Source organism: Pelodiscus sinensis, chromosome 5 (genome assembly GCF_052426305.1).
Source record: "Pelodiscus sinensis isolate ZL-2025 chromosome 5, ASM5242630v1, whole genome shotgun sequence".
Classification (NCBI taxonomy): domain Eukaryota; kingdom Metazoa; phylum Chordata; order Testudines; family Trionychidae; genus Pelodiscus; species Pelodiscus sinensis.
Genome location: NC_143056.1, coordinates 31211615 through 31236491, shown reverse-complemented (window position 1 = coordinate 31236491; position 24877 = coordinate 31211615). Strand labels below are relative to the sequence as shown.

The window sequence follows — 24877 nt, the reverse complement described above, 5'->3', positions numbered from 1 at the left end:
TCATTTTACGAGGACTAACGCCTAGTTCGAACTAGCTAGTTCGAACTAAGGGCTGTGTAGCCCTTTAGTTCGAACTAGTGGGAGGCTAGCCCTCCCCAGGTTTCCCTGGTGGCCACTCTGGCCAACACCAGGGAAACTCTATGCCCCCCTCCCAGCCCCGGACCCCTTAAAGGGGCACGGGCTGGCTACGGTGCCCGTGCCAGGTGCAAGCCTGCCAGCACCCAGCTAGCAGACCCTGCACCTGGCACGGCACAGAGCCACCCACCCGATGCCCCCCAGCCCACCCCCTCTTGCCGGGACCAGGCTGGCGGCTCCCGGGAGCTTGCCCTGGACCGCAAGAGGCGGGCACCTTCCTGGGCTAGTGCGGACATCGTGGACCTCGTCCACGATCTCCGCACTAGGCACAGGAAAGTGGCCGTCTAGGGCAGGAGAGCTGCCAGCCTGGCCACCCAGGACCAGGTGTGCATGAAAATCAAGGGGGTCCACTGAGACCCCCGACACTGAGCCCTGAGCTTACAATGGCCGTACTGGGTCAGACCAAAGGTCCATCTAGCCCAGTAGCCTGTCTGCCAACAGCGGCCAACCCTAGGGACCCTGGAGGGGATGGACCGAAGACAATGACCAAGCCATTTGTCTCGTGCCATCCCTCTCCAGCCTTCCACAAACTTTGGGCAGGGACACCACTCCTACCCTCTGGCTAATAGGACTCCATTGACCCAACCTCCATGACTTGATCTCACTTCCCTTTCAACTCTGTTCTAGTTGTAGCCTTCACAGCCTCCTGCAGCAAGGAGTTCCACAGGTTAACTATTTGCTTTGTCAAGAACAACAACTTTCTCTTACTAGTTTCAAGCCTGCTACCCATTCCTTTCCTTTGGTGTCCTCTAGTCCTTCTTTATGGGAACTCAGGAAGAACTTTTCTGAATGCACACTCTCCACCCAACCCCTGCTTTTAGAGACCTCTATCCTGTCCCCCCTCCGTCTCCTCTTTTCTAAGCTGAACAGTCCCAGTCTCTGTAGCCTTTCTTCATCTGGGACCTGTTCCCAACCCCTGATCATGTTAGTTGCCCTCCCCTCTCCCAGCCTTTCTCTTCCCCTCTCCCACCTCCTTTTCCCAGTCTCCCCCAGTTTTTTTCAATAAAGACAGAGTCAATGTTGGAAGAAACGTTATCTTTATTTTGTACATCAATAAGAAGGGGGGCTAGGGAAGGGTAAGTGGAAGGAGGTGAGGGAGGAATGGGGTACGAGCCCCCAATGGGGAGGACTGGGCTGGCTCTGTGGGCTTCTGAGGGTGGAAGCTCTCCTGCAGCCCCCCAATTACTCCCTCTCCCCAGATGGCAGCCTGCGGCAAGTGCAGCCGGGCTGATGGCCGAGTGGTGTGATGTGCCCAGTGTGGGCACTCAGGGCACTCCAAGCCAGAACTTCTTTGCAAGCGGGGCACCCCTGAGAACTGTGTGTCCGGGGTGGGGGTCGGGACCCTTTAAGCGCAGCCCTCGGCTAGCCTGAGACAGCATCTCCATGCTCTAAGTCCTCCTTTTATGCCCTGCCAGCACTGCTTCCGGCCATCCTTAAGCCCTGTTCAGAGTCCACTCAATGTGGACTTACTAGTTCGAACTAGCAAAACGCTAGTTCGAACTAGTTTTTAGTTCTAGATGCGTTAGTTCGAACTAACTTAGTTCGAATTAACTAATTCGAACTAAGTTAGTTCGAACTAACTTTGTAGTGTAGACATACCCTGACTTACTCACTGCTCAGACATGCAATCTCCATGCTGTCTTTACTCTCCCATGTCATCTAGGCGATTAAATCATCTCTGTTCTCCATCCTTGCCCCTTAACCCCTGTTCCCTGCAGCCCTCTTTTGTGGCCTCTGTGCCTCTTCTCTTGCTCCCTTCAGTTAAGCCCAAATGCTACTGTTAAAAGCACCTTCTTCCCTTGCCACTCTGCTCATGTCATTCCCAGTGCCTCCTCTTTCTGCATCAAGACTCCTCTTCACTTGCTAGGTCTACCCAGCTCCACTCCCTTCTGCATCTCCTCTTGCTCCCTTCTCACCTCTCCAAGCCTCTTCTCTCCACCACCCTTTTGTATTCTCCCATTATGTCTCCCTCTGTGCAGAGCAGTCTCTCTCTCTATTCCTGCATGTCACATGACCCAGAGCTCAATTCTTCCAACAGAGTATTTGGAGAGATTCTTACAAACATTTTTACAGGCAACCAAGAGGAAATGCTAGTGAGCTGAATGTAGGCTGAGTCACTCAATATTTCTCACAATTCCTTTTTATTTATAATATGATGCATCAATTTTGATGAATAAAATATTATTTTTGTTGATCCATAGGTATTCATAGTTCTTGACAAAGAGAAAGAAAGTGTTACTCACCCTGTGCAGTAACTTCTGTTCTTTGAGACATGTGTCCCCGAGGGTGCTCCACTACAGGTGTCGGGCTTGTCCCGGCACCACAGTTTGGAGAGTTTTGCCAGAATAGCCAATGGTGGACCGTGCATGTGCAGAAGTCTCCACATGCCGTTTACGCCTCTTCCGCATTGCGCGGTCCGAAGTGCCAATTCCTCCTAGCCAGAACATCTGAAAGATATAAGCATAAGAGTTCCGAAGCAGGGAGAAGGGCGGGTCATGGAGCACCCACGGGGACATACATGTCGAAAACCAGAAGAAGTTACTGCACAGGGTGAGTAAACCTTTCTTCTTCTAGTAGTGTCCCCGTGGGTGCTCCACTACAGTTGAGTATGAAGCAGTAGTAGTAGCTCATGTTGTGCTTTGGACTTGTCATCTGTGCACAGAGGAAAGCACTGCTCAAGCCACCGCTGTATCCGCAGCCATGGAATGATCAAGGGCATACTGTCTAGTGAAGGTTGAAGTGGAAGACCAAGTAGCAGCGAGGCATATATTGCGCAGGGAAACATCTTTGAGGAAAGCCGTCAAGGTGGCCATACTCCTGGCCGAGTGTGCCTTCGGTTTAGAGGGCAACGGCTTATTATGGACCACGTAGCAGCGTGTGATGCAGTTCATGATGTGAGATGAAATGCGCTGCAAAGACAATTGAAGACCTCTGGAGCGGTTCACAACTGACAGCAAGAGGCATTGGGACTTTCAGAAGGAGCATGTTTTGTCCAAGTAGAAAGCGAGTGCTCTCCTAATATCCAGGGTGTGTAAATGTGCGTGGTCCACAGTGCAATGAGATTTTGGGTAAAGGTGGAAAGAGCAATAGGTTCATTAATGTGGAATGATGAATTAACCTTTGGCAGGAAAGCGGGATGGCACCGTAACATCACTCCTTGTTCAGTAAAAATGTATACGCAGGGTCAGCCGAGAGAGCTGCCAATTCACTAACACGACGAGCCGACGTGATGGCGAGCAGGAATGCAACCTTCATAGTGAGAGTCACTAGGTCGCAAGTTGCTAACGGTTCGAAGGGGGAATGGGTTAGGGTGTCCAGTACAAGGCCTAGGTCCCACGGCTCCGGGACGGGCTTGTGCAGAGGGTAGAAATTAGTGATTCCTTTCATGAATCTTTTGATTAGTGGATGCGCGAATACTGAGGCGCCATCTTTTGGAGGACGAAAGGCAGAGATTGCTGCCAAGTGCACCCTAAGCGAAGAATTTTACAAATTTTGTGATTTTAGGTAAAGAAGGTAATCCAGAATGCGACGGATAGGTACTTGTAGCGGATCCACGTTCAGTGACTGGCACTAGGCTTGGAAGCGACGCCATTTATAGTGGTAGGTCTTCTGGGTAGTTTGACGTCTACTGTGTACCAGTATCTTCCTGACTGCTTGTAAGCAGGCTAACTCTGGTCCTTGGAGCCAGTTAGGAACCAAGCTGTGAGATGTAGGTGGTTGATGCTTGGGTGAAGGAGAGTGCCGTGTTGTTGTGAAAGTAAATGGCACAACTGTGGTAGTCGCCGAGGTTGAGTTAAGGACATCCGCATGAGTTGAGGCAACCAAGTTTGTTGTGGCCAAAAGGGTGCTACCAATATCACCATTGCAGCATCCATGAGAATCTTTGCTATCACCCGTGGTACCAGTGGGATCAGTGGGAAGGCGCATAGTAGGTGTCGTGCTCCCCAGTCGAGGAGGAAGGCATCTCCCTGCGACTCGCTGCCTGTGCCTGCCCTCGAGCAGTAAAGGCGGCACTTTTTGTTGTGTCAAGTTGCGAAAAGGTCCATGTCCGGGTAGCCCTAGGCGTTGAATAGGCTGCGGACTACTTTGTCGAACAGTTCCCATTTATGTTGCAAATGGAAGGTTCTGCTCAAAGCATCGGCAATGCCATTGCTCTTGTTCGGAAGGTACGTGGCTGTGAGTGTAATTTGGTGTTGGATTGCCCAATTCCAAAGGCGTATGGACTCTGCACATAGGGATCTGGATCTGGCACCGTCCTGCCGGTTGATATAGTAAACCGTGCAGATGTTTTCAGTAAGAATTTGTACTGTGGTCCTCTGCACATCATGAAGGAAATGCCTGCAGGCATTGAAGACTGCCCGTAGCTCCAGAAAGTTTATATGGAGGAGGGATTCGTGATATGACTATAGTCCCTGAACCTGATGATGGTGCATATGTGCCCCCCAGCCCAATAGAGATTCATCTGTGGTCATCTAAAGAGACAGGGTCTGAGCATGAAAGGGGACACCTGCCAATGTATTGCTTGGGTCGAGCCACCAAGCTAGGGAGTCCCTGACACGACTGCAAGTATCATTGGTACCTGGCATATAGATTATGAGGAGCCAATGCTGAAGGAACTACGTACGTTGCGGTCACCATGTGCCCCAACAGTTTCAGACATGTGAGGATGGAAACTGTCAGAGCGGTAAGCAAGGTATTTGCTAAGTCCTGTATGGCCTGGGATCTGTCGAGAGGTAGGTATGCAGTGGCAGTCCTGGAGTCCAGCCTCACTCCAATGAACTCTAGGGACTGGGACAGAATCAGGGAAGACTTTGGTATATTGATGATGAGCCCCAGGGCCTCGAACGTGTCTCTGGGGGTATGTCTACACTAGTTAGTTTGAGCTAGGTAGGCAAATGAGGGCAAGCGGAGTTGCAAATGAAGCCCGGGATTTAAATATCCTGGGCTTCATTTGCATGTTCCCGTGCGCCACCATTTTTAAATCCCCCTTAGTCCGAACTAACTGCCCACGGCTAGATGCAACAGTTAAACGTTAATTCGAACTAACTCCTTAGTTCGAATTAACTGTTACTCCTCATGGAATGAGCCGGAGAGATCGGTGAACGCAATCACAGCGAATAGTGAGACAGGGATGTGGAATAGTACGAATGGTGATAACAAGGAGATGTAATGGATCATCTTGGGGACCTCCAATAATGCCTAGAGGGCGATCAGTGTCTACCATCGGTGCGATGAGGTCGAAGGCTCAGGCAAAAACACCGCCCTGAATGGGCTGGCCGAAGTTGTGCTCACATGCTGGGTTTTCCTCTGGGCTTTGGTAGGTATTGTGGTAGCCGGTGGAGACACGGGGACTGGACTACTGGGGACTGAGATGACAGATCCAGACTTGGATTGCTCTTGGCCCAGGGATGGTCATCTGGGCAGCGAGGCTGGTGAAGGTGGTGAAGTGCCCACTTCCAATGGCGCAAGCTGCGCCGGTTCTGCAGACAGTACTGGTTCTAGCTCCGGTGCTGAATTGTTCTGTGAATCTCTCGGTGCTGGCTTGTCACGCACAGTGCTTGGTGCCGAGCCGCACGGTGCCGAGCCGCATGGTGCGGACTCCAGTGCTGCCTTTCTCTGTGCCGATCTCGGTGCCGGCTCTGCCCTTGGTGCCGTTGGTAAGGCAGGGGCGACACCCTATGCTGCTTTTGGTGCAGGCTCAGGTCTCAGTGCCGTGATGGTGCCGTGGCAGGTGGCAGTGCTGAATGAATTCTCGGTGCCAGTGCTGCTGCTGGTGCCGACTCAGGACGCGGTGCTGGACGGGACACCGGTGCCGACCTATAAGAAAGGCTAGATGCCGATGTACTATGGGCCTTAACCGGTTTCGCCACGCCATGCTTTGGGGCCAGCCTGGATGTGCTCGGTGCATCACCCACGCTTACACTCTGTGATGGAGTGGAGCTCTTAGTTTTGTGGGCCTTACGCGGCATCGGGGCGTCCGCTTGTTGTCCCACTGGCGGCGGCTGAAGCACCTTGTTGAAAAGTAACATTTTCAGGAGCATCTCCGTGTCACGCCTGGCCCTGACAGTCAGCTTCGAACAATGGCCAGACTTTTGGGGAATGTGGCCTTCCTCCAAGCAGTGGATGCATCAGGAGTGGCCGTCCGATGCCGGCACAGTTTCGCCACATGAGGCACATTTTTTGAGCCCGGAGAGCTGGGCATGGTGTAGGTTGTCTGTTGGGCAAGTACTAAAATGTGCTCATGGGTAACGGCAACCAATGAACAGGAACAAAACTTTTTTTTTTAAACTATACTAACTAAGTACTAACAGTAACCTTAACTAACTATAACTATGAGGAAGGGGACTAAACTGGGACGAACGAGTAACTATAATTCTAATTTCTCCTCAGAGCAGAGCAGGAGCTCATCCCAACTCTGTCTGCAGCCGTGGACAGTTAGGAGGAACTGGCGCTTCGGACGGCGCGACACAGAAAAGGTGCAAACGGCATGTGGAGACTTCTGCGCATGCACAGTCCACCGTGGGCTACTGCTGGCAAAACTCTCTGGACTGCGGTGCTGGGACGAGCCCGACACCTGTAGTGGAGCACCCACGGGGACACTACTCAAAGAAGAAAGCATGGTTCCTGCCTTGAGGAAGTTTACATTTACAGATCCCCAATAAATAAGAACCACAAATCCTAGCAAAGATAGGAAAATAAGAGAAATAACAGAAGAGAAAGGGAATAATATTCTTGCAGGAACACTATTTATGTGCAGCTTTGCTTAAGCCATTTTTAGACAGCAAGCTGGTTTCCAGGTATTTTGCTACAGTATATGACCCAAACAAATGATTTCATGGTGATTTGGCTCAGAAGTTTAATTCTTTTAGAAATGGTAATAAATTAGCCTGTACAGAATATATGTTGATTACACTCTGGGTACTAATTTGGACAAATTATGTTCTGATATTACTATGCTAATTCTTTTTAAATACAATAGTACTCAGCAAACCAAATCAGGAACAGGACCCATTGGAGTAGGCACTTTACAAATACACATAAAATCAGGGTCCCTGCCTTTAACAGCTAGCATAATTTTTAAATGTAAAGATCCATGGATTAAATCCTGGTCTCATTGACATCAATGTGAATTTTGTCATGGACTTCTATCAGGCCGAATTTGCAGTGGCGCCAACCTTGTAGTATCTATTGTGAGAAAGCTCCAGCTATTCCCTGTGGGTCTTGCACTACTGGTAGATAGCGTTAGCTCAGAGGCTCACTGTGGCCCTCCACATGGCCTCTTTCTCTTTACTAGAGGTAGGAGCTACAGCCTACTGAGCCATACTTATCACAGGCTAGTTCAGAAGTTTGGGGTAAAATGCCCTCTGTAGTCCTGATCTCCCTTCAAGGCAGAGGTTGAGATGTTGTGGGACGGTTGGTGGGAACCCTGGCCCACCCACTACTCCAGGTTCCGGCCCAGGAACCCTAAGGCAGAGGCAACAGGCAGGGTTACTGCCTCTCTCAATCTGGCAGCTTTTCCCTCGGCCCCTTCCCCAAACAGTCCCTCCTAACACCTTTCCTTTAGTACCTGCTCATCAGGGCCACGGCCCTTCTTCCTTCCTGTCCTTCTCTCCATTCCTTCTCCCTTCCTTGACTAGGGGAACCCTTTTAAAGGAGCACCGTAGGCTTAACTGGGTGCAGATGACTAATCAGCCTGTTGCTTCTAGCAAGTTCTAATTGACCCCGGTGCCTGCCTGATTATACTGGACTCAGGGTTAGCCTTTTTTTTTTACTCAGGGAAGAGAAAGCCATTCACTCAAGCTCCAGCATGTATTCCCTCCATTAGTGAGTGGCAGACAGCTGGTTTGGGTCTATATCACACTATGAAAGAAAAACTACCATAGTCTTCAAGTGGCCTATGAAGGAGACTGTCCAGTTAGGTCCTACAAGACTTTTTAAATATTAGGAGATTGAATTCTGCTCCCATTTAAATTGATGGCAAATTAGTAGAAAAAGCCAGCAAACCAGCCTGGCTGGAGTTTTATATTTTCCTTTTGCATCTTTTACCTTGTCTTTTTAACAGGGAATGTCTTAGCTGAGAGAAATCAAACAAAGCTCAGTATCACAACCCTCTGTTGCCCTACTTGACCACTGAGACAGATTTGATACATACATCAGGATCTAAGCAGGAGTCCTCACCTGGATCCATTAAGAAAATTGGTGAGAAAGGAAAAAAAGTGAACTTCCAGCAGAAAAATGGTCATTTATAGAGTAATCTCACAAATTTTAACATTTGTTCCTAGCCTAGTCTGTTATCAAAAGGAAACTTTCTGCAAATCCTCCATCCATACCTGCAACTTCCCAGTTTGTCCTATGGTTAACTTCTGTGACTGTGACAAAAAAAGGAGATACCAGTGGTGTATATCCATTCTCACTGCCAACCATGAACTGGACTGGAAGCTTTGTAACTGGATACTTCATCCTCAAAGCCTAAAATTTAAGTTGCATATTTAGTGGGATTTAAAATGAAAGATTGTGTTTACATTGCTTTAATTCACACAAACATTTCAGTCTCATTAAGGTGGGAGTGTCTATCGCATACAGGCGAACCAAGGGTTAACAGGAGTCTGAGACCTCAGTTAAGCCCATCCTGATGCACCTAAGACCTCTCAGAATTGGTTTGTTATTAGACTACGCTGGGCATAAGAGGGGTCTTGATGAAAGGAGGAAGTGTAAGCTACAGAGGAGGATTGTACATAGAGAAACCAGGAAAGAAAAGAAAGGAAGTTTACTCTTTCTGGGAAAGGCAGATGGAAGAAAACTACAGGCATGGAACTAATCCCCATGATGGGCCCAGGAAATGTGGCGTGGCACAGAAAAAGGAGTCCTGAAGGAGTGTTGTTCAAGCAGACAAAGGAGGAGAGCTGGAAGGTCCAAAAGAGCAAAGGGAGGCCTAGTAAACAGAGGAATGGTTGTGTTAAGTACAGACTGCTGGGAAGGATGTGGCCCAAGGAAATAGCAGCATGTTTGAAGCAGCATGTTTGAAGAAGACATAACTACACAAGACAGAGTACTCTACACTGGAACCCAGAGTCAAAGATGGGTTTGATTTCCCCAACCAGCCCTGAGAAAGGGGAGCACAAGCACTATTTAGCCTAGGGTGGGCAGAAGATGGAACCTGTAGAGAGAGCTAAATAATAACCCAAGAAGGGGCAAAAGGACAATTTGCATTACAATAGTTTTGGACATGTACATTTGTTATGCCAGAGGGGGTGCAATTATAATGTGACTTAGCCAGAGGATGAATTGTGAGATGAGACCACCCTGGAATTGGAATGACTGTTGATAGGGGCTCACTAGGACATCATGACCAGCTAGGTGGGGGAATGTTAACAGCGAGTCAACTCTTCCACACTTAGGGTATGTCTACACTACAAAGTTAATTCGAACTAACGGACGTTAGTTCGAATTAACTTTGATAGGCGCTGCACAAGCGCTCCGCTAGTTCGAACTTAATTCGAACTAGCGGAGCGCTTAGTTCGAACTAGGTAAACCTCATTCTATGAGGACTAAGCCTAGTTCGAACTTACTAGTTCGAATTAAGGGGTGTGTAGCCCCTTAATTCGAACTAGTGGGAGGCTAGCCCTCCCCAGCTTTCCCTGGTGGCCACTCTGGCCAACACCAGGGAAACTCGTATACCCCCCTCCCGGCCCTGGACCCCTTAAAGGGGCAAGGGCTGGCTACGGTGCCCGTGCCAGGTGCAAGCCTGCCAGCACCCAGCCAGCAGACCCTGCACCTGGCATGGCTCGAGCCAGCCACCCGATGCCCCCCAGCCCTCCCCCTCTTCCCGGGACCAGGCTGGCGGCTCCCAGGAGCTTGCCCGGGACCGCAAGAGACGGGCACCCGCCTGGTCTAGTGCGGACATCGTGGATCTCGTCCACAACCTCCGCACTAGGCACAGGAAAGTGGCTGTCTAGGGCAGGAGAGCTGCCAGCCTGGCCACCCAGGAGCAGGTGTGCATGAAAATCAAGGTGGTCCACTGAGACCCCCGACCCTGAGCCCTGAGCTTACGATGGCCGTACTGGATCAGACCAAAGGTCCATCTAGCCCAGTAGCCTGTCTGCCGACAGCGGCCAACCCTAGGGACCCTGGAGGGGATGGACCAACGACAGTGACCAAGCCATTTGTCTCGTGCCATCCCTCTCCAGCCTTCCACAAACTTTGGGCAGGGACACCACTCCTACCCCCTGGCTAATACCACTCCATGGACCCAGCCTCCATGACTTGATCTCACTTCTCTTTAAACTCTGTTCTAGTTGTAGCCTTCACAGCCTCCTGCAGCAAGGAGTTCCACAGGTTGACTCTTTGCTTTGTGAAGAAGAACTTTCTGTTACTAGTTTGAAGCCTACTACCCATTCCTTTCCTTTGGTGTCCTCTAGTCCTTCTATTATGGGAACTAATGAAGAACTTTTCTGTATGCACCCTCTCCACCCCACTCATGCTTTTATAGACCTCTATCATATCCCCCCTCCATCTCCTCTTTTCTAAGCTGAAAAGTCCCAGTCTCTTTAGCCTCTCTTCATATGGGACCTGTTCCAAACCCCTCATCATTTTAGTTGCCCTCCCCTCTCCCACCCTCTCTCTTCCCCTCTCCCACCTCCTTTTCCCAGTCTCCCCCAGGTTTGTTCAATAAAGAGAGATTCTATTTTTGAATACAATTGTCCTTTATTTTGAACATCAGGAAGGGGGGCTAGGGAGGGATAAGTAGAAGGAGGTGAGGGAGGAATGGGGTACGAGCTCCCGATGGGGAGGACTGGGGTGGCTCTGTGGGCTTCTGGGGGTGGAAGCTCTCCTGCAGCCCCCCAATTGCTCCCTCTCCCCAGATGGCAGCCTGCGGCAAGTGCAGCCGGTCTGATGGCCGAGTGCTGTGATATGCCCAGTGTGGGTACTCCAGGCAATCCAAGCCAGGACTGCTTTGCAAGCGGGGTACCCCTGAGAACTGTCTGTCCGGGGTGGGGGTCGGGTCCCTTTAAGCACAGCCCTCGGCTAGCCTGAGACAGCAGCTCCACGCTCTAAGTTCTCATCTGATGCCCTGCCAGCACTGCTTCCAGCCATCCTTAACCCCGGATCAGGGTCCACTTAATGTGGACATGCTAGTTCAAATTAGCAAAACGCTAATTCGAACTAGTTTTTAGTTCTAGACGCGTTAGTTCGAATTAGCTTAGTTCGAATTAATTAAGTTAGTTCGAATTAGCGCTGTAGTGTAGACATACCCTCACATACCTACAATGGTGAGCTAGGATATCTCCAGGGTCAGATTCTGCACCTGTTTCATCCGTACAGTTCTTACCTATGTCAGTAGGGTTGCCTAGACATAGCTCAAGGCAGAATTCAGTCTTAAGAATAATTATTTTCCAGCTTGTTTCATTACAGTTCTCACCTTTTCCTTGCAGTCTGAGAAAGCAACAAAAAAGGAAAGTTTTTCATTTTCATTGCAGTTGCATTCTGCTCGAGTTGACTTGTTAGCACACTGTTTGTAGGCTCCAGAATTCTGTAGAAAGGACATAAAATGTTTACCTCACTTTCTTACCTAACCTCTGAAAACAAGATTTTTTAAAAAGGAAAGAAACGAGGAAACAAATGCAATTACCTATCTGTGCTTATTTGAAAGATTTAAAATTGTAAATGTGTGATTTGCTAGAAACCAATTTGAGAGATAGAGAAGATCAAAATTCTTAATTTCCATTTTGTGGGAAATTCTGAGTCTGCAAAACATGGTTCAATCCCAAATGAGAATGAAAAATCAAAATAATTTTCCTGAAATGCAATATTCCAAAAATATTTAATTCAACCGTTTAAGACTATTTAATTGTATCTTGACCTTATCATTTGACTTCCATGTTATTATATAAACTAGAACAGGGCTGGATGATGAATTTCAATTTTGTGACTATTTTTGAGTTTGGGGAAATTATTTTTTGTTCCACACTGGACAAAGTAAAAAATTTTCATAAAATTGGAATGCTGTAACATTTTGTTTTGGAAACATTTAAAAAATGACTTAATTACTTGTGCCACTGTCATGATTATGAGGGTTAGCCAGCAGCCTGGGGATTAAGGGGTTAACTACATCTAGTCAGGTGGAGTGACCAGTAGGAATGTAGGTGGGATTTTCAAACTGGGACAAAGGAATTTGGGTTTTCTTTTCTCCCTTTTGTCTCTGGGAGAGAGTTCTCTGCAGCTACAGAGAGGGACAAGCATGTCTCTCTCTCTCTCCAAGACACCATTCTTCATTTTCTGTAAGTAGGGTAAAGTTTAGGTAGTTTTGTTAGGTTTTATTGTTTTAAGGATTGGGTATGGGATCTGAGATCTGGCACTGCTTAAAAGATGTTTTGGCTTTTCTTTGTAACTAAGTTCTAGGCCCATGGAGTTCTTCATGAGTATATTTTGTTACCTCCCTATGTAGTCATTATGTTTGCAACAGGAATATTGTTGTAATAATAAAAGTTCTTTCTTTTCTTTTTATTAACCTGGAAGTGGTTAATTGTGTGCCTTGATTTTTATCTTAGGGGTGAGATTTCCCAAATGATCTTCCCCCTGATTTCTTTATCAACATTTGGGTGGTGGCAGCGGAAGTTATTCCCAAGATCTAGGTTTTTAAGATTTTGGGGGAAGTTTTATACCAAAGCCTGGTAGATAAGGCTTTGGGGTACACTTGCTGGCCCCCACTTCTGCATTTATCATGCCAGAGTGGGGAACAGCCACAACAGCTGTTCTTCAGGATGCAGGGGCAGATGTGTATTCCAGTGAGATGTGCATATACTCCTGTGAACCAAAGTCACAGAACTTTGTGCTTGTATGCCTCTTTCTGGCTCTCTCACAATGCTATTTAAGGGTGGAATTACCCTGACCTTCCTCAGTTCCTTTGCACAGGAAGGGATGGAGAATGTGCCATGGAATACACATCTGTACCCATATCTCAAAGAACTTCAGAGGAATAGCTGAGTTAGTCTGTTACTGGAAAAAATTAGAAAACAACACACAATCTTGCATCACCTTAAAGACTAACAAAACACGTAGATGGTATCATGAGCTTTTGTAGGCACAACTCACTTCTTCAGATGAATGGAGTTAATAAAGGTCCAGTTTCGAAATAAATAGAGGGGAAGGGAAGAGGAGAAGACGGAAGAAAAAAGGGGGCGGGGGAAGAATAGTCAATTAGAGTCTCCATGCTACATGAAACTCATACAGAAGTTGTAAAGTGTTCTTAAGTACCCATTGTTTAGGTTTTTTATGTCATTAGTATGTGGAATATAGCGGGCTGTCCAGTCAATGTCTTTATTTATACATTTGTGATAGGAATGAAACCTGTAAATGAAGTTAAGTTCCAAGGTTTCCATGTGTATTTGGCTTGTGGAATTGGCCTGAAATAATACAGTGACTTTGAGATCCATTACTGAGTGGCCAGGCAAGCTATAATGTTCTCCAACAGGTTTCTGTGTGTTATCTTTTCAGATATCTGATGAGAGTCTTGACTTCTACATTGATTGCTCGCCCAAATGTGCACGGGCTGATATTGTCAGCAAACAACAAGATATAACATATAGCAGAGCTATTCAACACATGGCCCGTGGCCCCTTTGCATGCAGCACATGACACCTTGAGCTGCTTCCCTGACTGCCTGCCTGCTGCATCACTGGGGCTCCAGCAGCAGCGCTGAGCAGCAAGCCGCGTGGCTATGAGACAAACCACCTTTGCAGGAGCTGCCGGCCAGCCGGCCGAGGGGGGGGGGAGCGGCAAGAGGTGGCAGCTGAGCACACCTGCTACATCTGCCACAGCAGCAGCATCTGCCCATTAGAGGAGCCATGCCGTGCGGCACTGAGACAGGCTGCATCGGCATGTGCACAGAAGCTGCCAGCCAGCTCAGGGGGCCCAGCAAAAGGTGGTGGCAGATATGGCAGCTGTGTCTGCTTTAGCAGCAGCACCTCCCCGTGCCAGGCCAGATTGGCACATGCGCAGGAGCTGTCTGGGGTGGCAAGAGGCAGCAGGGGGAGTCAGGCAGGTAGGCACGTGGCAAGGCAGTGGCAGAGCTGGGTAGAGAGAGACGTGGCAAGGCAGCGGCGGAGCCAGGCAGTGAGGCCGGGGTGAGAAAGGTCTGTGCTGGGGCATGGGTAGGGTTACCATATGTCCAGTTTTTCCTGTACAAGTCTTTGTTTTCACATGTTGAATCGCCATCTGAACGATTTTTTAAAAGGCAAAAAATGTCTGGGATTTTTTGCCCTGAAAAGGGGATTGGGGAGGGAGCGGCAGCACATGCCTCCAGTGGAATGGTTGGAGCTGCACACTTGGACCATTCACAGCTGCTCTGCGTACAGGCCCCAGCGCCTGGAGGGAAAAGTACGTGGCTCTGGTGAGACCCAGGGTGTTACTCTCTGCCCCACTAGATTTATGTCCCTGGCTCTGCGGAAGGGAAAGGGCATTGAGTTAGAGCACCCTAGACATGCACCTCCTCATATTCCCCTCTGTTTTGCCCTCCCCACTGGCACACTCCCTAATGCCCTGCCCTGAGCCTCTCATATTTCACCCCACATTTAAATTTCTTACTGATGCTGTTGTATTGCACCCCGCTCTCAGACAACCTCATGCCCTGAGTCTGAGCCCTCCCCAAGGGAAACTGCGATATGACAACACCTGAAAGAAACTGAAGTTGCTTTTACCCCTGGATGTGGGACTCCCATGTTCACACCCTGCTCCAAAGCACATGGAGTAGTGACTTGATCCAGGGACTCCCACATCCTAAATGAGTGACCCAATCACCTGGCTGCTCTGTGTTGAGTCTCTTCCTTCAGACACCTCATTTTTCACCAGAACTTCCACCCTAGATCTGAAAAAATTTCCCCGCAAAAGTTTAATAAAAAATTAATACGTTTCTGAGTAACTGATATTTCCTATTGAAAAAATCCCTAGCAGTTCCACTGCAATTCAGTTTCCACTGTCCTTCCTCTCTGTTGATGCAGAATCCACAGTTGTACTTACTGCTGCAGCTTCCATTGCAGCAAGCCAGTGGTGTTATAAGGCTCAATAGGCTCTGCTGTAAATCCAGCATATAGGAAAGAAGATTTTTTACCCTGAGCAAGATGAAAAAGATGACCCTGGCATATCACTAGTTGTCCAGTCTGAAATTTGCCTCTTTTTGATCTTTTGTAGCATTGGTTATTTAAAGTGACTGATATAAAACTGAACAGAATGTACATAATGAACAGTATTGAAAACCCTCATGATCCCAGAACATTCAGCAGCAGTGAAATGATTACAGAAGACTTACTTTTGATCCTGAAAAATAATCTCTCATTCTAGGTTTGCTGGGGTCAGCATTATAAAAGTTATCAGTGAGTGGAACAGCTATTCCCAGTTTAGATGGAGGCCTGTAGTTTACCTATATAGAATATAACAGAAGACAAATGGATATGAAATAAATACACATTTATATGTAGTCAAAAGATCATGCTAGAGTTTCTAAATCTTAGAATAAGTTTGCAGAAGGAATATATATGGTCTTAATCACAGAAAGCACAAAACAAGCCTGTTCATACTTGTGAGGCTAATGAAATAGATACTTTTCCATTTGGGACAAAAGTGGACATAGAAATGTAATAAAAATGATTACGTGTTTAATAACATGCATTAAAAACAAAGCAGACTCAATTTTCTAACATGGGCATCTAAATGGAACCTTCAGATGCTATACTTGAATGTTCAAATTGACATATGCATGCACATTTGACATACTGAGTGCTGATCTCAGTAAGGGATTTGGTTGTCTTATTTAGGCATTTAACATAATGTGCAAAAATTTGTATATTTTGTATCTCAAACACAATTAATATTGGATAAGTCTGTGATATCTTAAGTCTACTCTAGAACATTTCACATGATTAAAAATCCAAGTTAGAACATGAATCATTCAGCCATATAAATTGGTATTGTGTATAAGACAACAAATATTAACAAAGAGCTATTCAATGGTCAGGTTAATAGTATCAATAAACAATAAATCTTGAAATAATGAATTAATATCTACTTGAGAGGATTTGCATTATTGGAATGTTAGAAGCAAGGCCATCCCTAGATGTTGCAGAACCTGGAGCAAGCCCCCTCAGTGCCCTGTAACTGGGGCAACTCTCCACCACAGGCCCTCTACCACACCTGCTCCACCCCCTCCACCTCTCCAAGCCTTACATATGCTCCACTTCACCCCTGCTCTGCCCCCTTGCTGAAACTCCCTCCCTCCAACATGAGGTGGGACATTACGGGAGCATGCTGCAAGGCGGCAGCAATGGTTGGGCCTACTTCCCGCCCTCAGCATGGCTGCAGGAGCTGGAGTATCTTGGTAGCCTGCTCTGCTCCACCCTGCCACTCTTTCCCAGCCCCGCTGTGCCCTGCTGCCACTTGATGGCATGTTTATAACAAAGTTTAACCATTTTTTGACCCAACTTCCAATCCCTGATCTCTTAATTTACACTCATTTTTTGTGCATGACTAAATGAACCTACAAAAGGTGGACACCAGTTTGTCTATTCATTTCCTCAAGTTATATGTGCAAATAAGCATAATTCACTTTTGCTTGTAGAATCATTGTCTCCAACAAAGGTGGATGCACAAATGGGAGGCTGAACTTGACTCCCTTTGGATATACATTTGTTGATTACTTAGCTATCTTACCGGCAACTGTTTTAAGAGTTTGAAACCATATGAATCTTCTGGGTCCCCATGCAGCCAATTCTCAGCAGAGATTGACATTGGAGAACTGTAGTGCATTGATTTACTGTACGAACAACCACTCTTCAGTGTTATGACAATTGTTGACACATCACAAACAAGTGATGCTTTTGAGAGAATGACAGCTATTGAAGATTTACCCTGTGGAAGTTCAAATAGTAAAAATAAATGAGCATATCTAAAACGGACAGAATACTATTACAAATAGTATTATATGGAAAATAAAGCAAAAAATGACCTATGGGCATACAGTTTTGTTCAGGATTGGTCTATGCCAGGCATGTCAAACTTGAAGCCTACTGAGGGCCACACAAACTAAAACTGATAGCTTTCAGGGCCACAGGGCCATTCCCAATTTGTCAAGCAAAAAACAAACAAACAAACAAACAAACAAACAAACAAACAAACAGGTACTTTGTCAGAAAGTCATAGCACATTCTCACACTAAAAAAAACACACCACTTCACTATATATTTTAAATTTAATACTACTGCCCTATTATGTCTTGTGAGTTCTTTAAACTTAAACTGAACTGAGAAGTAAATTAGCACAATTTCACTCCGGCTTTTTGATCTCTGGTATGGTTTCCTCTTTTTTTTTTTTAACTTAAGAGGATTATAGGGTTTTTTTAGTTCTAAAAATTCAGGCCTGTCCCAAACTGTCCCAAACAATAAGGGAGAGACTCATATCTCAGAATAATTGCTTCAGCCTGGCAAACAATAGTCTGCATTTTCTTTAAAGAAACACAATGTCTATAGTTAAGTCTATAGAGCAGAAAATGAAATGAGAGGAAAAATGTAAGAGAGATATCAGGTTTGCAAGGTGGGAAATGATGAGCAAATAGCCAAAACATTACAAAAATATTTGTTTCTAAGAAGCAGGAAGTCTATGAGAGACATTGCTAAGTCTGCTAGACTAGCAGAGAGTAAACAATAAAGACTTTGCAAAGCAGCTAAGTAATTTCCTTTCCACAGAAACTGTTCCTCAACTTCTGTGGATGTATTTAAGATGAGGTGCTAGAACAAAGTGATAAATCTAAGAGCAACAGGGGCAGATAAATTGATTCATGTGTTTGGAAGAAATTTCAGAATGAACTAGATGAGCTAATAATGAAGTTAAGCAATCTCATCAAAATAAATCCTTTCCTAGAGGACTGGAGAATGGTGAATATTGTTTCTATCTTAAAAGCACTAGGAATGGATCTTGGAATTACAAAAAAGGAGCATGGTCTTGAATACCAGGACCAATGGTTGAAACCCTATTTTAAAAAACAGAATTATTAACACTTTGAAAAATGTGAAAAGGGAGTAATTAGCATAGCTGCTGCAAAGACAGACAGACCCAATTTTCCTGTCCTTTTGACGAGCTTCACACACACAAAAAAAGAACATTTGCTCAATGAGTAATAAATGTTAAAAGGGGAAGAGGTAGAATGAAATCCAAAAGAAAGGATTTCACTGAATGCATAAGGAAAGGAAATAACACAAAATATTGTAATGCCATTACAAAGATTAATTGGTCACCCTCACCTGGCTTAATTGAATATCTTTTTACATTTACTGTATATACTCGAGTATAAGCCAACCCGAATATAAGCCGAGGCACCTAATTTTACCCCAAAGAACTGGGAAAAAATATTGACTTGAGTATAAGCCTAGGGTAGGAAATGAGGCAGCTACTGGTAAATGTAAAAAATGAAGATAGATACCAATAAAATCTCGGTATCTATCAGAGACGCTCGGCCCAACCAGCTCAGCCCCCGCCGCCCCCGCCCCGCAGCCCCCACGTTCCGGCCCCCTCGCCTGCCAACGAGCCCCCTCTAAACGAGCCAGAGGGGGGGGGCTGTGAGAGACCAGAGCCGGGCATCGATGGGCCAATGAGCCAGTGGGGGGAGCGGGTGCCGGTGCTGGCTGGATTTTACCACGGGAGGGGAGGGGAGGGGAGGGGGAGCAGGGAGCAGCGGCTGGTCCCGAGCTCAGCTGTTCCCGAGCTCAGCGCTGCACCCGAGCGTCATGGCGAACGGCCCCAAACGCCCTTCCTCCCACGCGGCAAGGGCCCATGGTGCTGGGCAGGCAGGGGCTGGGGGGCCAGGAGAGCCAGGAGGGGAGGGGCTGGGGGGCCGAGGGGGCAGGGACTGGGTGGGCCAGGAGGGCAGGGGCTCGGGGGGACATGGGGACAGGGGGGCTGAGAGGGTCAGGAGGGCAGGGGCTGGGGGGCCGGAGCTCAGGGCTCACGCGTCTAGACCCGGCCGGCGGCAGAGACGCGCTGAGCCCGCCCGCGAGCAGGAGGCTGACTCGAGTATAAGCCGAGGGGGGCATTTTTCAGCACAAAAACTGTGCTGAAAAACTCGGCTTATACTCGAGTATATACGGTACTTAAAAGACAACAAATTTAAAATTGATAAAAGGAAACTTTTTTTACCCAATTCATCTGTGGAACTCACTGCCATTAAATAACAGTAAGGTCAAAAGTTTGTAAGATTTTTTTTTAAAAGATAAAGGCTTATTGATAATGAGAACATCTAAAATACCATAGGTAGGATAAACAACACATTAAAACCCACTCATGTTTCAGGTCTTAAGCCAGCCATAAAATGATGGGAGTGAAGAAACAACATTCCCTATCTGGGGATAACTGTTCACTGTAGTTTCTTGTGGACATATGCGAACATACTCCCACCCCATCCTGTGACACATCTTGTACTGGCCACTTTTGTACCTGGAATACTGGACTAGACTACAGGGTCCGACTGGCTGATTTGGCAATGCCTACATTTGAAGGAAATCATGACAAATATTAACACAGCACAGTTAGATACTTAAAACTCAGGACATATGAAAATTAAACTGGGAACCACAAATCAGATCCTTGCATGTGTCTATATTTCAGTATTCTTGATTCCATTCCATTCAGTAGAAAAAAAACTGTATGCTATCATATTATTTGAGAAACAGTATGTGACATCATATAAATAACACTTAATTGTATGTTTGCACAAGGGGAAGAGCTAAAGAACTGTGGTCCAATGCCTCCCCTCCCCCAGAGCCTCCCAAGAGGATTCCAGAGGCCTTCCAGCCCCTCCCCAGAGCCAAGGACTTCCAGCTCCCCCCAACCTAATGCCTCTCCCTTCCCCCAGAGCCAAGGATTTCCAGGCCCCCACTACCTAATGCCTCCCCCAGAGGCAGGCACCCCTCAGCCCTCCTGCCCCAACCTAAAGCCTGGGTTCTAGAACCGCCGTTGTCGCGTTGCTGCTGCTGCCACACTTCCTTAGACCCTGTGAGCACATGCGGGAGGGGAAGGGGCATGCACAGAGTGGCTGGCCGGCTGTGACCATATGCTGGGGGGGCCATGCACAGAGTGGCTGGCCAGCTGTGAGTGTAAGCGGGGGAGTGATCCCGCTATTGTGGGGAACTTTCTTGGCTTCTATACACCCCGGTGAAATGAACCAGCGAAAGGATCTGAGTCCCCGCTCCCACTTCCTTTACCCCACGGCTCCCTGATCCTGAGGGCTCCCCTTCCACTCTCCTGAGTAGCAGAGCTCTTGAAACCCCAACAAGGCTGGGTCCAGGTTTCCTGGGGCTTAATCCCTGACCTTGTAGTCACTAGGGGCAGGAGTTAGGGTGTGTCCCCATTCCGAGGTGCTCTCTTTACACTGCAGGCCTTCTTGGCCCAGTGATCACTTCATAAGGTTCAAAGCAAATACAATTTATTAAACAACAACTGATTAAAGAGAAAAGAATAAGGAAAAATGAGAATGGTTAAATGAGAACACACAGCCCTGCTCTGTAGCACAGGGACATCAAAACAGCAGTTTGCAGAGTGTAAGGACAGTCCACAGTCTCTTTCTTAGAGGCCCTGGATATGCTGCAGGGGGGCTACAGGCAGGACACGCTAGCTCTGGTAGTGACCACACAGTCTCAAGCTCGAAGTGGCCAGACCCCTCTCCCAGTCCAGAGCCTTTCCCCACACTTTGCTGGTCCCAGGTGCTCACCACATCCAGCTGCAGGCTGTGCTGCTTGGCCAGTTCCAGCTCCTTGTGTTGCTTCTCTGTTCCTTTTGGCTCTCTGAGCACTGCCAGTCTGCTGCTCAACACAGGGTCTGCACTCCCTGTGCTGTGTATGCCTGGCTCTGCTGTCACAAGACAGTCTCTCCACACAGCTTGTACTCCTGGCCTGTCTGTGTCTGGTTCTGTCGCTTCAGGACTTCTTCATACAGCTTGTACTGCTCTTTCAGCTCTCTGTCTTTGCAGGACCTCTTCTGCACACAGCTTGTTTGTTCAGAGAGAGAGCCAGAACAATCCCAGCTCACAGGGAGGACGGGGCCTGGCCTCTCCCCTTCCTCACTGGCCTGTCCAACCTGTCAATCAGGCTGAGCTGGAGTGTTGGCTGCTTTCCATTGTCTCTGGGGTCAGTCAGTCTCATGAACTCTTCCCCTTCAGATACTGCGAGCTGGCAAACCAAAAACTCCCACAGAGTTTTAGTAAGGGGTAACAGTCCCCTTACATGAGCACATACTGGGGTCCGTGCACAGAGCTGCCCAGCTGGGGGCTATGCACAGAGCTGCCCAGCCAGCCGACTTTGAGTGGTCTTTGTGGCACCCTGCGCAGAGTGTCCAACCAACATACCCTGCACTCCGCCATGTGAGCCGAGCGGCCAGTGGGCCGCACTTCAGTCTTTCTCAAAATGTACTGGCGGGCCGCAAAAAAATTTTATGGGGCTGCATGCGGCCCTCCAGATACCAGTTTGACATGCCTGGTCTATGCTGTCATACACAGAGTGCTTCATAATTTGCTCTGACTGGCTTGCTGGGTTGGGTACCAGGGGATATCTTTAACCTATATGACTTGCTACCATTTATCTGGAGACTTATGTATTACATTAGATGGAATATATAGGGTCACAAGTCAAAGTAGTTAACATGAACCACTCACTGTTCAAAATTAAACAAAGTTTGGGATTTGGTTAAGAGAGCTATCAGATCAGCCTGCTTAGTACCAGGCCAAAAACATTCCAAATCCTTTCTAACCTTTTATTAAAGATACAGAAACAGAAGGGAAAAAAGTTAAAGCATTTGAAATGTAAAATATTTACAGTAAAACCTGTGTTATCTGGCACGCATGGGGATTAGGGCGTGCCGGTAACTTAAAAATTCTGGTTATCTGAGAGGAGGGAGTAGGAGCTGTGCTGGACCTATGGGGGTGCGGGGCACAGGTGACATGCAGAGGCAGGGATATGGTCTGCTGGGGGGGTCCACGAGCTGCGGGGGGGGAGGGGGAAGCCAGGTGGTAGGAGGTGGAGATGGCGGGGGCGGACTGCTGGGGGGTTTGTGCAGGAGTCATGAGGGATCTAGCCTGCCAGGGGTGCCAGGAGCCTAGGAGACAAAACCACAAAAACACACAAGAGGAAGAGAAAATCGTAGCAAAGATGTTGAATCTTATTTGCAACTACTCTGCTAAAGTGACTCGGAGACCTGGCATACTTGTTCCATCAATTTAGGATATTGCTTTTATCTGCATATCTGGTCACAGCTTATAGCAATGTTGCAAAAATATATCATCCCAACTGGCAAACCAAATTCTTATTAAACAGACTAAAAAGGAGAGAGATTTTAAAAAAATAGGATTTAGCCAAAGATGGTGGAAGTGGTTGTCATCTGGGTACCTCTCTCTGGTCAGAACATCTCTCAGGATCAGATTGACAAAATCGCAATGGTGTCATGCTGCATTCCAGTAGTCCAGAAAATGGTAGAGATAGCACCCATGATGGTGAAAGCTCACTTCTTCACATTTTAGTCAGTAATTATTGTGTTCATGTCCATCCAACTGAATCCCCCTTCTCCCAGTTTTTGGGTATGTCTACACTACAAAGTTATTTCAAAATAACAGTTGTTATTTCAAATTAACTTTAATAGTGTCTATACATGCAAACCGCTATTTCAAATGTAATTCGAAATAGCAAAGCACTTAATTTGAGTTTGGTAAACCTCATTCTATGATGAGTAATGCCAAATTAGAAATAGCTATTTTGAATTATGTGCTGTGTAGACACTTAATTTGAAATAGAGGGCCGCCAGCCCTTCCCAGGGAGTCCTGGTGACCACTCTGGGCACAACCAGGAAAACTTACTCTCCTCTCCTCCAGCCCCGGGGCCATTAAAGGGGCAGACCCTGGCCACAGTGCCTGTGCCAGCTCTAAGCCTGCCAGCCCAGAGCCAGCAGTGGCCACCGGGGCCCCTGACCCAGTGGCCTCAAAACATGAGCCAGCAAGCCACTGGCAGCCAGCCCTCCACCGCTCCCCAGGAGCAGTCTGCCAGCTCTCAGGAGCCTGACAGGGGCTGGAGAAGGCGGGCGCCTTCCTGGTTCAGGGTGGAGATCATGGACCTTATTCAGGTTTGGGGGGGATGCCCCCAACGTCCATAATCTCTGCACTAGATGGAGGAACACAGCCATTTATGGCAGGATAGCTGCCAGCCTGGCCACCAGAGGCTACATGTGAACCCAGGAGCAGGTTTGCATGAAAACCAAGTTGGTCCGGCAAAACCCCCAACCCTGGGCCCTGAGCTTCCCTCCCCCTTCTTATCCTTGCTTCCCCTTCCAGCTCCCTCCTCCCAGGTTTTCCCCTCCCCTCTCTCACCCTCTCTTTTCCCCTCTCCCACCTACTTTTCCCAGTCTCCCCAGAGGTTCATCACCCCCACCCCAGTTTTGTTCAATAAACCCAGTTTCTATTTTTGAACATACATGGCTTTTCTTTGACATCAGAAAGGGTGGTTAGGGAGGGATAAGTGGAAGGATGTGAGGGAAGAATGGGGCATGAGCCCCCGATGGGGAGCACTGAGCTCTGAGGGGTCCTTGGGGTGGACGCTCTCCCGCAGGGCTTCCTGGATCCTGACAGCCACCCAATGGAGCCTGTGGATGGCAGCCTTCAGCAAGTGCAGCTGGGCTGATGGCAACAACCCCATGAGACGCACCGGCATGCCCAGGGTGTCCCGAATGAGGGCACTCAGGGCACTCCAAAACAGGGATGCTTTGCTGTCCCTCATCGAGGTAGACAAGCAAGTGGGGAACCCTGAGAACTGTCTGTCCGGGAAGGGGTAGGGTCCCTTTCAGCACGGAGCTCAGTTAGCCTCAGGCAGCAGCCCCACACACTAAGTCCTAACCTGATGCCCTGCTGGCACTGGTTCTGGCCAGCCTTAACTTCAGTTCAGGGTCCACTCAGAGTGGACGTGCTATTTCAAAATAGCAAAATGCTATTTTGAAATAGTTTTTGTGTATAGATGTGTTATTTCGAATTATCTTAATTCAAATTAACTATTTTGAATTACGTTAACTCTAATTAATGCTATAGTGTAGACATACCCTTTGTGTGTGTGTGTGTGTGTGTGTGTGTGTGCGTGTGAGAGAGAGAGAGAGAAGAACCTAAAAGGATGATGGGTGAAATAGCCCATCCCTTCATTGTTTTGTCCAACAGGACTAATTTCTGACACATCACTTTTGATTCATTGATTTCCAATCTCACACTTCTCTTGGTTACCTTGATTATATTTAAGTTCCTAGATCACTAGGCCTTTTTGTCAGAACAGTCCATATCTCTTTTGTACCTTTCCAATCAATATAGTTATATAGCATACTGTGACAGTTTATGAACTTGTACTCAATTCTCACAGTTTAAAAACAATGAATTATCCTGCAGCACCTTAGAGAGTAACCAAAAATGTAGATTGTATCATGAGCTTTCGTGAGCACAACCCACTTCTTCAGATGAAAGTTTTTTTAAGTGTTTTCAGTAACAAACTAACACGGCTACCCCTCTGAGACTCTCTCAGGGTATGTCTACACTACCCCGCTAGTTCGAACTAGCGGGGTAATGTAGGCAACCGCACTTGCTAATGAAGCCCGGGATTTGAATTTCCCGGGCTTCATTAGCATAAGCGGGGAGCCGCCATTTTTAAATCCCCGCTGCTTCGAACCCCGTGTAGCGCGGCTACAC

At 47.5% G+C, this 24877-nt stretch overlaps 1 protein-coding gene across 1 annotated transcript in view; it reads right to left on the bottom strand.

The window, feature by feature from the left end:
• Window positions 1-24877, bottom strand: part of CATSPERB (catsper channel auxiliary subunit beta) — a 140935-nt gene that overhangs the window by 13503 nt on the left and 102555 nt on the right. Inside the window, exons 22-25 of the mRNA XM_089778257.1 lie at window positions 16837-17034; window positions 15440-15550; window positions 11555-11665; window positions 8466-8604 (exon numbers count right to left, since the gene is read on the bottom strand). Coding sequence (XP_089634383.1) covers window positions 8466-8604; window positions 11555-11665; window positions 15440-15550; window positions 16837-17034 — 559 coding nt within the window. The remainder of the gene's footprint in view (window positions 1-8465; window positions 8605-11554; window positions 11666-15439; window positions 15551-16836; window positions 17035-24877) is intronic.